At 27.0% G+C, this 14,590-nt stretch overlaps 1 protein-coding gene across 1 annotated transcript in view; it reads left to right on the top strand.

The window, feature by feature from the left end:
• The window catches only part of LOC129963141 (coiled-coil and C2 domain-containing protein 2A-like), an 82,634-nt gene that overhangs the window by 15,043 nt on the left and 53,001 nt on the right, over positions 1-14,590 (top strand). Inside the window, exons 17-27 of the mRNA XM_056077242.1 lie at positions 891-957; positions 1,063-1,155; positions 2,289-2,373; positions 3,642-3,795; positions 5,973-6,108; positions 7,053-7,191; positions 9,056-9,268; positions 10,607-10,693; positions 10,844-10,935; positions 12,142-12,338; positions 14,294-14,423. Of these exons, the coding sequence (XP_055933217.1) occupies positions 891-957; positions 1,063-1,155; positions 2,289-2,373; positions 3,642-3,795; positions 5,973-6,108; positions 7,053-7,191; positions 9,056-9,268; positions 10,607-10,693; positions 10,844-10,935; positions 12,142-12,338; positions 14,294-14,423 (1,393 nt within the window). The remainder of the gene's footprint in view (positions 1-890; positions 958-1,062; positions 1,156-2,288; positions 2,374-3,641; positions 3,796-5,972; positions 6,109-7,052; positions 7,192-9,055; positions 9,269-10,606; positions 10,694-10,843; positions 10,936-12,141; positions 12,339-14,293; positions 14,424-14,590) is intronic.

Here is a 14,590-nt window from a genome sequence, read left to right as displayed (position 1 = left end):
ATGAAATGTTAGTATTATAATACAATAATCTCTCATTAATCCCATAGATATCAGTAAAGATTTCTGCTCAACTAACAAAATTACTGGATCTGTAAAGGTTCTTTTAAAAATGCATATTAATTACAGAGTCTGTGTTTAATGCACAAAACACATAAAAACTGTGTAGAAAAAATGATACTATACATATTACATATTATAAATATAAGCATTAGATTATTGTTTACATTGAATCAAGGTCACTAAGATTTGCATGTGAGGAGGTTTGTTTTCTTTTTTATCACTTGTTCTCCTGAATGCTCCAAACAATTGGCAAAAATCCCGATTATAAACGTACCATAGTAAATTAATGTATATGAGGCATTACTATACATATAATGCAAATTTATTATTTGTATAGTAATGCTATGTGTATGCAAGTAAAATAATGCAAAGTAATTGTATAAGTTCCATGTTAAAGATGCTTAACAGTGTAATGTGACATTAGCTAAAACTGCATATTCTGAGAAAGCTACTTATGGTAAAATTACTGTGTGTTATTCTTATTTCATGACATTATTTTTCATATTATTTGAATAAACATTTTTTGTAATTTCCTTATCTGAAAGTTTTATTTTTATCAAGATTAGGAAGTAAAATGAATTTATATTAACTTTACACTATTAATTAGAATACACCTTTTTATTTATAGCAGAATATAATAACTGTACTAATCCCCATCTAAAATTATTAAAGTTTTTCCCTCTGTATAATATCATAATAAATTATTACTGATATGAAGAAAAACTTTAAAAACTTGTTCTTACTTAAAAAACTTAAACGGTTTTGAATTTAAATATCACTGTAGAATCGAATTTAGTAATCCATTGACTTACTATTAAAAAAATTTGCAGGTGAACCTGTGCTACGTATTACTGTTGATAATGATGTACCAATTACACCAGTGAATCAATGCCCAAGGTAATAGTTAAAGTTTTTTTAATTAAGATATATATATATATATATATATATATATATATTGAGATGATTTTATTCTACCTATTCTCTTTTAATTTTTATTTAAAGGGAAGAAGTTCAAAGAAGAAATGCTGTATCTAAGAAAAAATTATACTTCAAGATAATGTTTAATGAGAAAAAAGTAGCAGAAACATGTGAAAGGTAAATTTTTCGTGATATTTCAAAATTAATTTATAAGCAAGTAAATGTATACTTTTTAAAAATAATTCTTTATTTTCTAAAATAAAATGATCCACAATATAAAAACTGCTTCAACTATATATAAATAAAAGCACAGAGGTTATTTTCAGATTACGTTTAATTGCAATTGTAAAATTAAAAAAAAATTAAAATGCCATTAATTGTATGACCTTGGTATAGCAGCTTTTTAACTGCTGATGAAGGTGTGAAAATTTTGTTAATTTGAACAATATTATTCTGTTTAAAATAAAATTCTTATTAATTTTTTGAATTTAATTAATAATTACAGTTTATTTGAAAAAAAAATTTAAAATCTTCATTCTAAATATCTATGTATGATAAATTCTTTCTCTAAACATGAAGTTACTGTAAATTTAAAAAAAAATATTGATCTTTTATATAATTAGCTGATTTGTTTTATATATTGTTGCAACTTTTGTGCTTATGAATTTCTGAAAATTTTGACATTTTTCGTTATGGGGAAAAAAATAAATGTTTTTTGCAATCTTCCCATGACTAACTGTTTTAATCACTATTCAGATGCCAGGTTTATAAATAGATCTAAGCACTTTTGTGATGATGCAAATTGTTGCTTATATATAATATTAATAGAAGAGACTTTCAAAATGGTAATAGATTGGTAGAAGAGACTTTCTAGATTATAATAGCATGATAAATTCCTATAAATCTGTTTGTAAGAGCTAACCTGTTGAATTCCATGGAATAATTGAGATTCCATGTCTACATATCATGGTGAATGTAAATTTAACTTAACGGAAATATTATTTAATGAAATGGGGTGATCTTTAGTTCTTTTTTCTTTTGTATTAGTATTAATATTATTCTGAAGAATTATAATAATATCTTCTGGAATTATTTCTGGAATATTGTCCAAATTCTTTAAATGATGCTTGAATATATATGAGTGACTGTTGGGATTTGAAATTCATTCTTGTAGCAAGAATTAATTCTGTAATTTTCCATGTATTATTTTATATAAATATATTTTATGAATATTTGTATATAATTTCTCTTCAATAAATAAAGGTTGTTTATCTATTCCTGTTAATTAAGTCTCTAATTTCAATTTTTAGAAATCTCAGTCAAGACTTTAAAGCAGTGTGGGGACAAATATTTAAACTCCAGATTGTTCATTTGCCTCAAAGTATGCGAATCGAAGTATGCTTTATTTTGATTTGTCATTTACTCCTTTGTAGAACATTAATAAATGCTGCATAATGTAGTTTTAATATCTCGTAGACTGAATTTATTTGATTTGATTTGAAGTTAAAATTGAATGCATCTGTTGTTTTATATCTGTAATTTATTAATTATGGATTAAATATGCCTGTAATTTGTGCTTTCAGTGATTGCAAAATGTATAATTTTTAAATCCCTTAATTAATTTGAATATTTAATTGCTGTACTTCAAAAAAGCAATTGAAATTACATATTTAAAAAAAAAAAAAAAACTTAAAGTCTATTAGATATAAATTGGAATTTTCATTGTATACTATTTCAAATGTACTGATTGAAATTACAATTCAAACAATAATTTCAAACTAATAGAGTTTATTTATTAAAACTGTAATATATTTTTCATAACTATTATTATTTTATTTATTGAAGTTACAGTTTTTTTAATTAATAATGTATTGTTTATTCAAACATATATATTAAAATGATTTCTTTATTAGCGAATTTAATTTACCATTTTCCTCTACCCATTTTGTATCTGTTTTTCTTAATTTGAATTTTTTGATAAATGGAATTATTATTGTAGACTGTAATTCTAAAATTAACAAAATTCCACTGCATTTATATTCCATTTCCAGTAATAATTTTTTTTTATCTGGTTAAATATTAAAGAATCATGGTATTCATAACATTTATTTTTTTCCCTTTGTTTTATTTGCTGATTTTAACTTGATTTATCTTTCACTGTACTTTCTATTTCTTTCCTTCATTCAAAGCAATAATAATGATTTAAAATAATAAGAAGCTACACTGTTTAAAGTAACTTAATATTTATTTTTTATTCTATAAATTTAGCTTGCTGGTTCCATTTTTGTTGTACCACTTTCTGTCAATCGCTGCAGCATATGATTAAAAAAAATATTTGTTTCCTTTGAAAATTTATATTTTGATTTCTGTGTTAAATTGTATTACTGAACTTACTGTTTCTATGGGATCTATTAAACTGCAATTGTTTTGATTTTATTTAAAATATTTTCTGTAGTATTACTACTAAAAGAACTAAATACTATACTATATTTACTAACTATAACATTACTTATAGTTAGTAACTATAACATACATTATTCTGTCATTATACATTATACTTACTAAATATAAATTTTACTATAACTACTAAAAGAAATAATAGTTATTTATTATTTCTTTTCATTGTAAATATAAATGCTGAGTTCAATTTTTTCCCACCTTAGGTCTTAGAATCTGGTTTCATATCTAGTACCCATTTGGCTGAATTATATATTCCTATTCCATCATCTTCTCAGACTGCTTTGAATTCAAAACTTGTTGATCATCAGTTTAGTTCTGATAAACCATTTCCTGCACAATACAATGCTATTGGAAGTGGTATGACCTTTTCTCTAAATTTTGAAAATAGATGATTTAAATTTAAATATAAAAGATTGAAAGCACCTGTTGCACTTTTTTAGATTTAAGATTTGTAAATCTTGTAATGATTATATATGTGAAATTTTTTATATTTTTTACTATCAAAAGTCTTTTTTCAATAATTGTGTGATATTTATAAAAGAGGCTAAAATCATTTCAATATCATTTTATACATAAATTGTTGCAGCCTCAAATGCATTTAAAATAATTTTTTGTATTAAAAGAATCATTTTTTTCTTACAAAGATTTTAATGATTAATCCCACATTGTGCTGTTATTAAAAGCAACATTTGAATTATTTAGAACAAAAATGCAATTTTTATGCTTAAATTTTAGATTTTTTTAAATATTTCTTTTTGTAAACAATAAAACATTAATCATTTAATTGCTTTCTCGTTCATGAACTATATAAAGGAAATCATAAAAAATTCTAACTCAAAATTTTAGTAACTCATGAAATTAAAAAAACACATTTTTAAAATTATGTCTATTTGTCTGTTGCTCTCTCTGCCTGTCAGTATCATAACTCAAAAACGCTTTGAGGTTGATGGACGAAATTTGATATGTGGCCCTAATATCAAGTTTGTTGATTCGTACCATATTTGGAACAAAATCCATTCTCAACAAGTCTGTCTGTTCGAGAGCAATTGAACTGGATAAATACAATCGTAAAGAGCTAGATAGATAGAATAAACACCGTTTCAGTATCTTAGTTGCAGATTCATATCAAATTTTGAACCCAAATTCATCAGCTGGTGGACCGTTTCTTGATGTGAGCATTTGCATGCACGAAAAAATAATAACTCAAAGATGAATTGACGATAACTTTAAAACGTAAAGTGATAGATGTATAAAATTAAATATCTAAATTTCACATTTAAAATTTAGATTCATATCAAACTTTTAATCAAATCCGTCATGTAAGTGACCGTTTGTCGATATGTGCTTTCTTTGCATGTAAATTCGATAACTCAAAAAGGTAAGAGTATGAACAAATGAAATTTTGTGTTGTTGTAAAATTTGGTGTTGTTACTAAAATTTTAGTTCTATGTCAAATTTTAGTTTCTTGGGTTTAAAAGAAAAGCCTAAATTCCATACTCAGTTTTCTTCAAAATCAACACAAACCTCTAATGTGCTTGATTCTGAAAATAAAAATCTAAACATTAATGATTAGTGCATGGGGAAAAAGTCCAATAGAGTCAGAAAGGAATAACGACGCTTTATTATACTACATCAGATATGGATACACAATAGCAAAACAAGCCGAAGGGTACACAAGCACTTGCAGTAAACAGTAACACAGAAGCAGTAGATCACTATTAAATAGCTACAACAGCATAAAGCGCTCAAGCCCTGTTCCGACGGCCTGTTGCATTTAGGGATAAGGTTGGTAAATATGCCATCTGACCCATTGTAGGACCACCTCCACCTGTGGACGCTGATCGGGAACTTCTTCAAACTGTCGGTAAAATTAACAAAGAAGCTCGGAAAACCACAAGAGAGGGGAAAATGTACCTGTCTCAAGACGCGCACGGACCGTCGAAATGGGGCCTAATTGTCTGTCAATGTGTATCAGAGAGAACTTGTTTAAGATCAACATTCCAAAGAGGAAACTTCGCACATCTTTATTATCTTGAATTCGATTGCCCACCTCTAATTTCTTCTCATATGTGCGTCCCCTCTTTTTATAATTCTCATGACAAGGCATCGAATGTTCTAGAACAAATGGTGGAACTCATGTCCTAACGGGGATATCGCCAAATTCTCAGATATTGGCGATAATTCATTTTTGACTCCAAATTCTTCGCTAAAGATGGAAATCACTGTCCCGCAGCTTTCTGCGGTCCCAGAGCTATCTGCGATTCTTTTCCTTACTATGAAACTAATTGTACAGGGAAGCAATATTATGGATTTGTAACAATATTAACATAATTGCATCAGATGCAATATAGCATATTATTTGGATAATAGATGCGGATTGCTATCGTCTTGGGAGTTATCTCTTTTGAAACATTATCATTTTTATTACTACATTTTAAAGTGCGCTTTGAACATTATTTCCTTTATTAATATTTTTGTCAACAAAAAAAAAAAAAGTTTTAAACCTGTTACTTCAATACTTCAATGGTTTCTAGGTGCTTTATATAAATTTCGCGATGGCAGTGAGACCACTTTGTTGACGAACGGCATCTTAAAATGTAGCCTGGCATGGGGCGTTGCTGAAGATGGCACTACAGTATTAGTACCTTCTGACATTGATTTGCGCATGGGGTGAGCGCATTAAAGTTTTTTATTGTTATAGAATTTAATCATCATCATTACTGTTTATTTTTATTTAATTTTACATCATAAGGTTTTTGTTTATGACATTCTTTATCTATTAGTTTGTATTATAAATAAATATTAAACTTAAATAAAAGCAGAAGATATTTAAAATTATGCTTGACTTTTTGTATTTATAATTTGATTTCGAATTATGCATATAAACTTTTATATGCTTTTGAATATTGTTTTTATTAAATGGCAAAAATTAATCTAATAATTATATATACATATAACTGCTGACAATTTTTTTAACATGCATTAGAATTTTTTTCTAATTAATATTTTATATTGATCGATTGTGCATAAGATATGCAAAGCTGATATGATAATGCTTACAAGCAGAATAATAATCTGTAAATTACAAGATTTATTACAAAAAAAAAAAATCATCCGAAACTTTCTACAGAGCAGACTTTAAGAAGTACTACATTTGCACATTATTTCTTAGGTAATAAGTGCTCACTAAGAAGAAATTTAAAAAAGAATTATTTAAATTTGTATTGTTCGTACTCAATAACTTTTGAGTATATTATTGAAGAAAACACCATTTTAACACCATTTTAAAATTCGAAAAAAAAAAAAAATTTTTTTTTAGTGATTAGTTTAGTGATTTTTTAGCCAGTTTTATTTCTATATAGTTCTGTTTTTTAATTTTCCTAAATTTTGAAGAGGATTTTAAAGCATGTTTTACAACAATACTTTTCATCAATTTAGTTACTTAATTTGTATTCTTTTTTATTGCAATAGTATTAAATTCATATTTATGATGGCCGCTATTGGTGCTACATAATTAAGCTCAAATTTTAAGAATAATATACAGATAGGCGAATAAAGCCTATAGAATTATCATGTTTGGGAATTAACTTTCGAATCTCATTTTATTTTTTCAGAGAAAGCCATAATGCGAATCCTCTGTCTTATCTTCTCAGTGCGAGATTCTCTAATATTGAGAAACTTCACCAGTGGATTAAAAAATCTAATTTAGATCCGCACAATCCAGAAAATGCAGCTCTTTTACACTTCTTTCAAGTAAGGGTTTTTTAAAAATGAATTAAAATTTTAAAAATGGATTATAGTTTTATAGTTTTAAGTACACTTAATCTAAAAAATATATTTAAAATCAATTAAATTCAAAGATTTCAATTTTATTGAGTTTGTATAATATTATTCTGATGGAGATCTAGAGACTTTGCATTATTAGTAATATAATATGTAACAGTTTTTCATTTAGAGAATTATAAAGCGTAGCTCCAACGTGCACAACAATTATAACATGAAAGCACTTAACTTTATGAGTTGTAATTAAGCAAAATAGGCTGATTTGATACTTATTTTACTCAATTAATTGTGTCAATTAGCAAAGACTAAATTGCACATGGTTAAAACCTTACAGATCATGATGCATCTTCTTAGAAAGAAAATTAGGTTTTGTTTTCAAACAATTATATGTAGGAAATGCTAAGGCCAATTATTAAATAGGAAAAATAGAAAGATAGTCCCCACAAATTTAGAAGGCACCAGGCCCTCGATTTTTTTTTTTTTTTGCTGTATTTTGAATGTTATTTAATTTTGTGCTTCCGCTTGATTGAAGTTGGATTTTATTAAATAAAAATTAAGCATAGTTTAATTTTGGAGCATTATTCTAGTAACATGCCTAATTAATTATCATTTACAAATCTTATATTTTGTTATTTTATAATTTTAAAAACACGTGGTGGTTTATATATTTTTTTTAAAAATGCCCAATCATGCTTTAAAATATAATTTAGATGCTGTTAAGAAAAGTATTGTCATTATTTAAAAAATTGTTTCTTTGCTCAAAATTGCTTTTAAATTTCAGTTATACATTTTTTAACATGCTATATATTGAAACCAACTTTTTAGAAAGGTATCTGCAACTAAACATTTTGCTGTTTCAGTTTATCTAAATTTGTTACTTAAAGTTACTTAGATAAAGATTAAAACTATTAAAAAAATATTTGTTTTTGAAAGTTTGGTGGAGAAAAGGGATCATGAGAATTTTCATTGCCCTAGAATGCTTAATCTAGCCCTGGTTGATAAGTACAATCAATTAATTAGTGGTAGAACCTGTCCTATGCTACTAAATTTGGTACAGCTGCCCTATATGTTATAGTTGGTTGCATTGATTGAAGTAGTATTTCAAATATAATTAAATCATCTTAATAACTATAGAAGGATTCTCTTACACTGCCTATTGTATTTCTTAAAGGCATTTCTCAATAGTACCAATTTTTCTGTCGTCTGAATTATTTAAGAAAAATTATTGAAAAAAAATGTCAGTCTCTACATATGCAAGACGATAGTCTTGCTGCTAAAGTAACGTAAGAAAATTCAAAAGAATCAAAATAAAGTTCTCTGTTTTATGACAAAAGCACCAAAGTTTTAGAGAAACAATGTTTTTCATTCGATGCAATGATTTTAAAATTGAAACAGTGAAGATTCATGCAAAAGTTCTATTATAGAAGAAAAATCAAAGAATATAAAAACACAAAGCTGTATTTTATCAAAATAAATTATTGCCTAAATTTGTCTGCCATGTATCAGATTTCCTTATGTTCGTTTAAGAAATTGGACGCATTTGGATATTTCGTAAATTAAAGCATTATATTTGTAATAATTTAAAAAATATGCTTTTTAAATTGAAATCGTAATTATATTGTAGAATTAAATTATAATCTAATTAAGCCTCGACATTATACATATATTATATGTATGTAAACGAAATGGTTATGTAGGTTTAATATTGTCATTTGCATTGTAGTTAATTACAGTTTATAGTATTGACTTGAAATCCGTAAAACTATTCATTGCATAATTGCATCTAATTCAAAAAAACATTTTGTAATTGATTTAAATGCTGTTTTTATCTTAGGAACTAGGATTAGATGATGAAGAAATAGAGGAGGATTTCGATTGCTACAGGTTGGAACCATTACAAGACGAAATGGACTTTTGTACCATGGAAGATATTGAGAACAATAAACGTTTCCAACTTCTACATTTGAGAGATCAAAATGAAACTGGGTTTCAAAATCTGAAAATGATTCCGGTAGATGAAAAGGACCTTAAAGAGGATATGATAGAGGTTTATTTTTTCTGTCAGCTTAAATTTTGATTTTGAATCTCTTGAATTTTGGCAGTATTTTTAGGTTCTTAGACCATCTCTAGTAAAAGTTATATAAAAAAAATTCTATTGAATTCACAAACTTGCTGAATTGGTATTTTTTGCATGATCTTTTTGTTAACTGTTTCAGTTCCATAAAGACGACTAAATAAGATTTTAATACATATGGTGTAACAGAAAGTCAAAAATATATCCAATAAAGTACTTGCAAAGATTAATTTAATTCTTGGACAACTAGAGAATTCATAAATTTTCTATTGTAAAATCCGAATATCATGCAAGAAAATAATAAGTTTTTATTAAGCTTACTATTTTCTCTGTCACAATAGTATTTTAAATATACATTTGACACTAATACTCAATGTATATAAATAATTCTTAGGGTAGACTTGTAATATATTTATCGTCATTATTAAGAAATTGTTTATTGCCGTATACTGTGAAGTTCTTTCTTTGATCATATATCTATGATCACAAATTTTAAAAAAATGTGTTTTTTACTTTGATTACTTTGGGTTATCAATTAATATATATAATCATAGATAATTAGAATTTATCTATTTAAGTGTTAACTATTCGTTTGAAAGTTGTGAAATTTGAAAAGCGTTTTAATGAAATGCAGGAGCAAAAATGTGACTGATATCATATTCATCATTTTCTTCTTGTGTGTGTGTTAATTTGCAACAAAATTTTTTTTTATTTTTGGATTAAAAGTTTTTCCAGAGATGAATTCCAAATTTTATGAATGCTTAAAATAGAATCTAATGAATAATTATGAAAATGAACATTTGTGAGTTGATAAATTCTAATTATATATATCCTGTATTATTTATCTTTATTAAAATTTGCATCAAAACTTTTATGATCCATCCTTTGATATGCAGTATTAAATTTTCTTCTCTTTTACCATTTAAAAACTATTAAATGGATTTGTTTGTTCATATTTAAGCCAATGATACTTTTCAACTTTTTACATTTTTAGAATTTAAATTAACTGCGTTATTTAAATTAATTTCTAAAACCTGGAAACTTCATGAATAGTTATTAATGTTACTTAAAAAGCTAATAAGGAAAATCTTAATTAATTAATATTTTTTAAAGAAATTAATCGTACTTTTTTGTCTTTCTTTTTGTAAGTTGCTTATTTTATTATACCACTTTTAATTATTTTTCTTTCATTAGTTATTTAATGCATCAAATATTGCTTATTTAATTAGACAATGTGGTATGCACTATTTTATCAAGCATATTTTCACAATTTATGTTTTATTTTTAAAAAAAACAGTATTAATGTTTTAGCTATTGCGCCAAAGAACAAGTGATATTCAGAAGAAAGAAATTGTTGGCGAAGAACAAAGAGAACAAGCCAAAATGGTGATGCAAAAAGTGAGACTTTCATATCATATATAAGATCTATAATTCCTTCATATTTAAAATAAATAATTTGGTCTTTTTTTAAATTAAATTTCTCGTTATAAAGTTCGATCCATCTGACAGTTTTTCAATTTAGTTTTAAATTATTCTTATCTTTTGAAGGTCCGAGAAGAAGTAGCTAAACGGTTTTATATTTCCCAACACCAAAAAATGTTTGAGGATGTCGTAATAGAAGAAAAAGTTCCTAGCATTGGGTAAGAATATAATTTCACATTGCTAACAATGTTTAATTAGGGAAAATCTGTTCCCAACTTCGTCAAATGCAGTCTATCTATATTTTTTATTTGATACATTAACATTTTATTTATGCCTGTTATAAAGACACACTTTTTAATAGTTTTCTTTACAAATGCATATCATTAAAAGCAGACATTTAAAGCAATTGAGAAAATTTTTTTGTTATACAAGTTGATTTAATATTGAAAGTAAAAATTGTTAAGGGAGGTAGAAAATACAAATCTCACCAAAATTGAATTAAAAAGTATGACAAAAAGGGCCTCCTAACTACAGCACTGTTTACTAGGCTTGTATGTAGATTTTTGCACTAATCATTTAAATTTCTGACTGCATATGGAAAATATGCAATAGTATACTGAGGTAGCAGATAGGTTTAGAGTATTAAGTGATATTGTTTATGGACTCACATACTGCATGTAAATTGCCATATTTATGGTGATAAAAAAAAATCGTTCGAAACATTCCACTGAGCAGGTCTTCAGAATCATTTCCGATCAGAAGTGCATTTAGACAAGGCTGCTATAAAGCTACTTCTGCATCTTCTTCAGGTGCTATTCTTCTGCATCTGAGAATAACTAGAAAAATGGGTTAGTGCATATGCCCAGATAATTGTATATTAGGAAATAATCATGTAAATGTTAATGCTAAACAGTTTATATCTAATCACAGATAGCCTCAAAATTTAGCATTTTTTTTTTCCAAAATCTTTTGTTCTATTTCACTTATTCTTTTTTAAATTATTTCATTTGGCTTTTATTTTTATTTTTTTATTTTTTACTTTAATATTCTCCGAATTTTCTGTGTAATGCATTTTAGTTTAATATTTTGTATAAGTTTCAATATCATCATCTGACCACGGTTCAAAATCATGAGATTCATTCAAAAATTGCTTTCACATTAGTTTCAAAACAAAAATATAATTTAATGAAGATCGAAATATTTAAGATATATTTTTTTTAATGATAAATCGTTAAAAGCTTGTTAGAGAGTATGCGAGAAAATTTTGGGGAGAAAACTACCCCTTGGATAATTATTTTATTTAGCTGAAATAGATGCAATTTTTTTTTTTTTTTTTTTTTTTGAGGTTTCCATGAAAGTAGTGAATGTTTTTTAAAAATTTAAGTTTTCTTTTAACAGCATTTTATTTCTTTTCTTTTCTCTAGGACGATTGGATTTAGTTTATTAAAACTTTTCCAAACTAAACGACCATTGTATCCCGAAAGAAAGGACAGGAAGAAAGTAGTTTGCTCTAATGCAAACATGGATGTGAAAATAATAATCAAGATATTGCATGCATCTAATGTGCCTGTACGCAAGGACACAAGTCTAATCAAAGAAACAGAGGAGCAACAGAATGGAGGTTTGTATACCTAACAGCTCACATTCTTAAAAAAAAAAAAAAAAAAAAAAAAAAAATAGGGGGCATTCACGATCACTCCACGCCATGCCAATGATGCAGTTTCAGTTGAAAATAAATTGTTAGTGTCAGAAGCGGCATGACTCGGAGTAGAAAACTGAATATTCAGTTCGCCTTAATTTTTATCTGTTGTTTCTCTTCGGTGGCACCTATTGAAATGAGAATTTAGTGAATACAGGTGGAGAGTAAAGGATTTGAGTGCACTTCAGGAAATGTTTGCGGTATACTCCAGCAATGCTTTTGCCGAGGAGGGTTGAAGTGAAGCTGGTATGGAGAGATCGTTAATGTTCAAATTAATAATAAATTTGTTTTTTCAATGTGTTAAATGTCTAATTTATTTTAGCTTTTTTGTTTACCCTGCATATCTACGACATGGCTTGGACAAAAAGTATTTTGTCAGTTTACAATGACTAATGCATTCGAACGAAAGTATAGGATCAATCACCTGTGTTTTGCGTGGCACTTAACGTGCTTATCTATGTTAAGATCGAAATCATTAAGTTAAATTAAGAAATTGAGGGGCAGCATTGCTGTCACTGTTAAGTCTCCATAGGCTTTGGAGAAAGAAAATATTTTTTTTTGTATTTATATCGTACTAATTGCCATTGGTAACCAGTTACAACTTCAGAGATGTTGATTATACTTTATTTCATTTAAATCTTTTAGATATAATTTCATCTCAATGATTCTGTCAAAGTGTTAAGTATTAAATCTCTGTTATTTTAACTATCTCAAATATGTTGAATTCATCGTGAACATCAACCTTTCTAATGGAGATCTGCCCCATGACATCATAGCGCTATTAAAAACGTGAATATCCGGTTCGTCTATCTTTCGCGGTATTGTTAACCTCTCTTTTTTTTCGTGTTGTAAATTACACAGATATTAAACAGAATTCTTCTTTTTAGCTTGAACAAACGAAAATCACACGATTAAACATTTGATGAAGCAACGAATTTCAAGACAACAATCAAATCTATTCGTTAAAATTATGCAGAAAATATTTTTAAAAAATTGCCAAGATTCAGAAAAAAATATGCACAGCAATAAAATTAATTTCATTAAAAAGGCAATTTTTACTTTCTCGTATGCGAAGTATAGAAAAAGTTTTGTAATCGTCAAAAATGATTATAAACTCTAGATTTCAACAAATCTCTATGTTACTTCCATGATTCGAAAAACACATTTTTGGCATTCTGTCTGTCTGTCTATCTGTATGTGAGTGTGCCTGTCTGCCTGTGAACACAATAACTAAAAATATTTTAAGTTAAATGGATGAAATTTAATGCATGGTCCTTTTAATCAAATCTTTAGATTTCTTCCAACTTCCGATCGGGATCCACTCTGTAGATGTCTATCCGGCTGTCCGAATATAAGTTAACACGATATTTATAATATAAAAAGAATTAAATAATAATTAAATTTGGTATACAGACTTAAAATTTTTTTGGCTAATTTAAATTTGAATAATTTTATTCTGAAGTTTGGACTTATTTGTCTCATGTAGAAAATGAAACCGATTTCAGATTTGTCATATTAAGACAATTAGGATATTCACGCAAATCTGAATAACATAATCGTTTTGAATAATAATTTGGGAAATGAAGTTCCTGCAAAATAGGTCCCATTAAGAGCGGCTTATAAAGTGAACTTATTGTTAATGAAGTCGAAGATGATACATGTCATCATTTCAGTGAAGTTGTTAGCGTTTATCCATACTTTATATACACTATACAAGAATTTCAAACTTTTTATTTAAACAATGACTTCCCATCCTTGTACTCGAAGTGAAATCTAGAAGACCATTAGAATACCAAATAAAAATTGTTAACTGGATTATGCATAAATTTTGTAATAAAAAATAAAATGTAAAATTTTAACCAGAAATTTTGTTTTAGACACCGCTATGTTGTTTGAAAGTCAGGTGCAGCCATTTGTGGAAGTAATGTTTCAAAGGACAGCAATGAAAACGGGCATAGCTGAAGGACCGCACCCGACATGGAACCAGGAGCTTGTACTCCCTTTTCGGTAAATTTCTAATTTCCCCTTTCTTACATTTCCTTTGCATTTTGCTTTGCGTTTCTATTTTTTTAAGAATGTTTAGAAATAGAAATATTAAATATATATAATGAGGGATGGAAATGAGTTTAGGCATTTCCATCCCTAAACAGTGCACATTATTATGAGGTTTTACG

Source organism: Argiope bruennichi, chromosome 3 (assembly GCF_947563725.1).
Source record: "Argiope bruennichi chromosome 3, qqArgBrue1.1, whole genome shotgun sequence".
Taxonomy (NCBI): domain Eukaryota; kingdom Metazoa; phylum Arthropoda; class Arachnida; order Araneae; family Araneidae; genus Argiope; species Argiope bruennichi.
The sequence above is the reverse complement of the archived record's forward strand: the minus strand, read 5'-3'. Positions and strand labels throughout refer to the sequence as shown.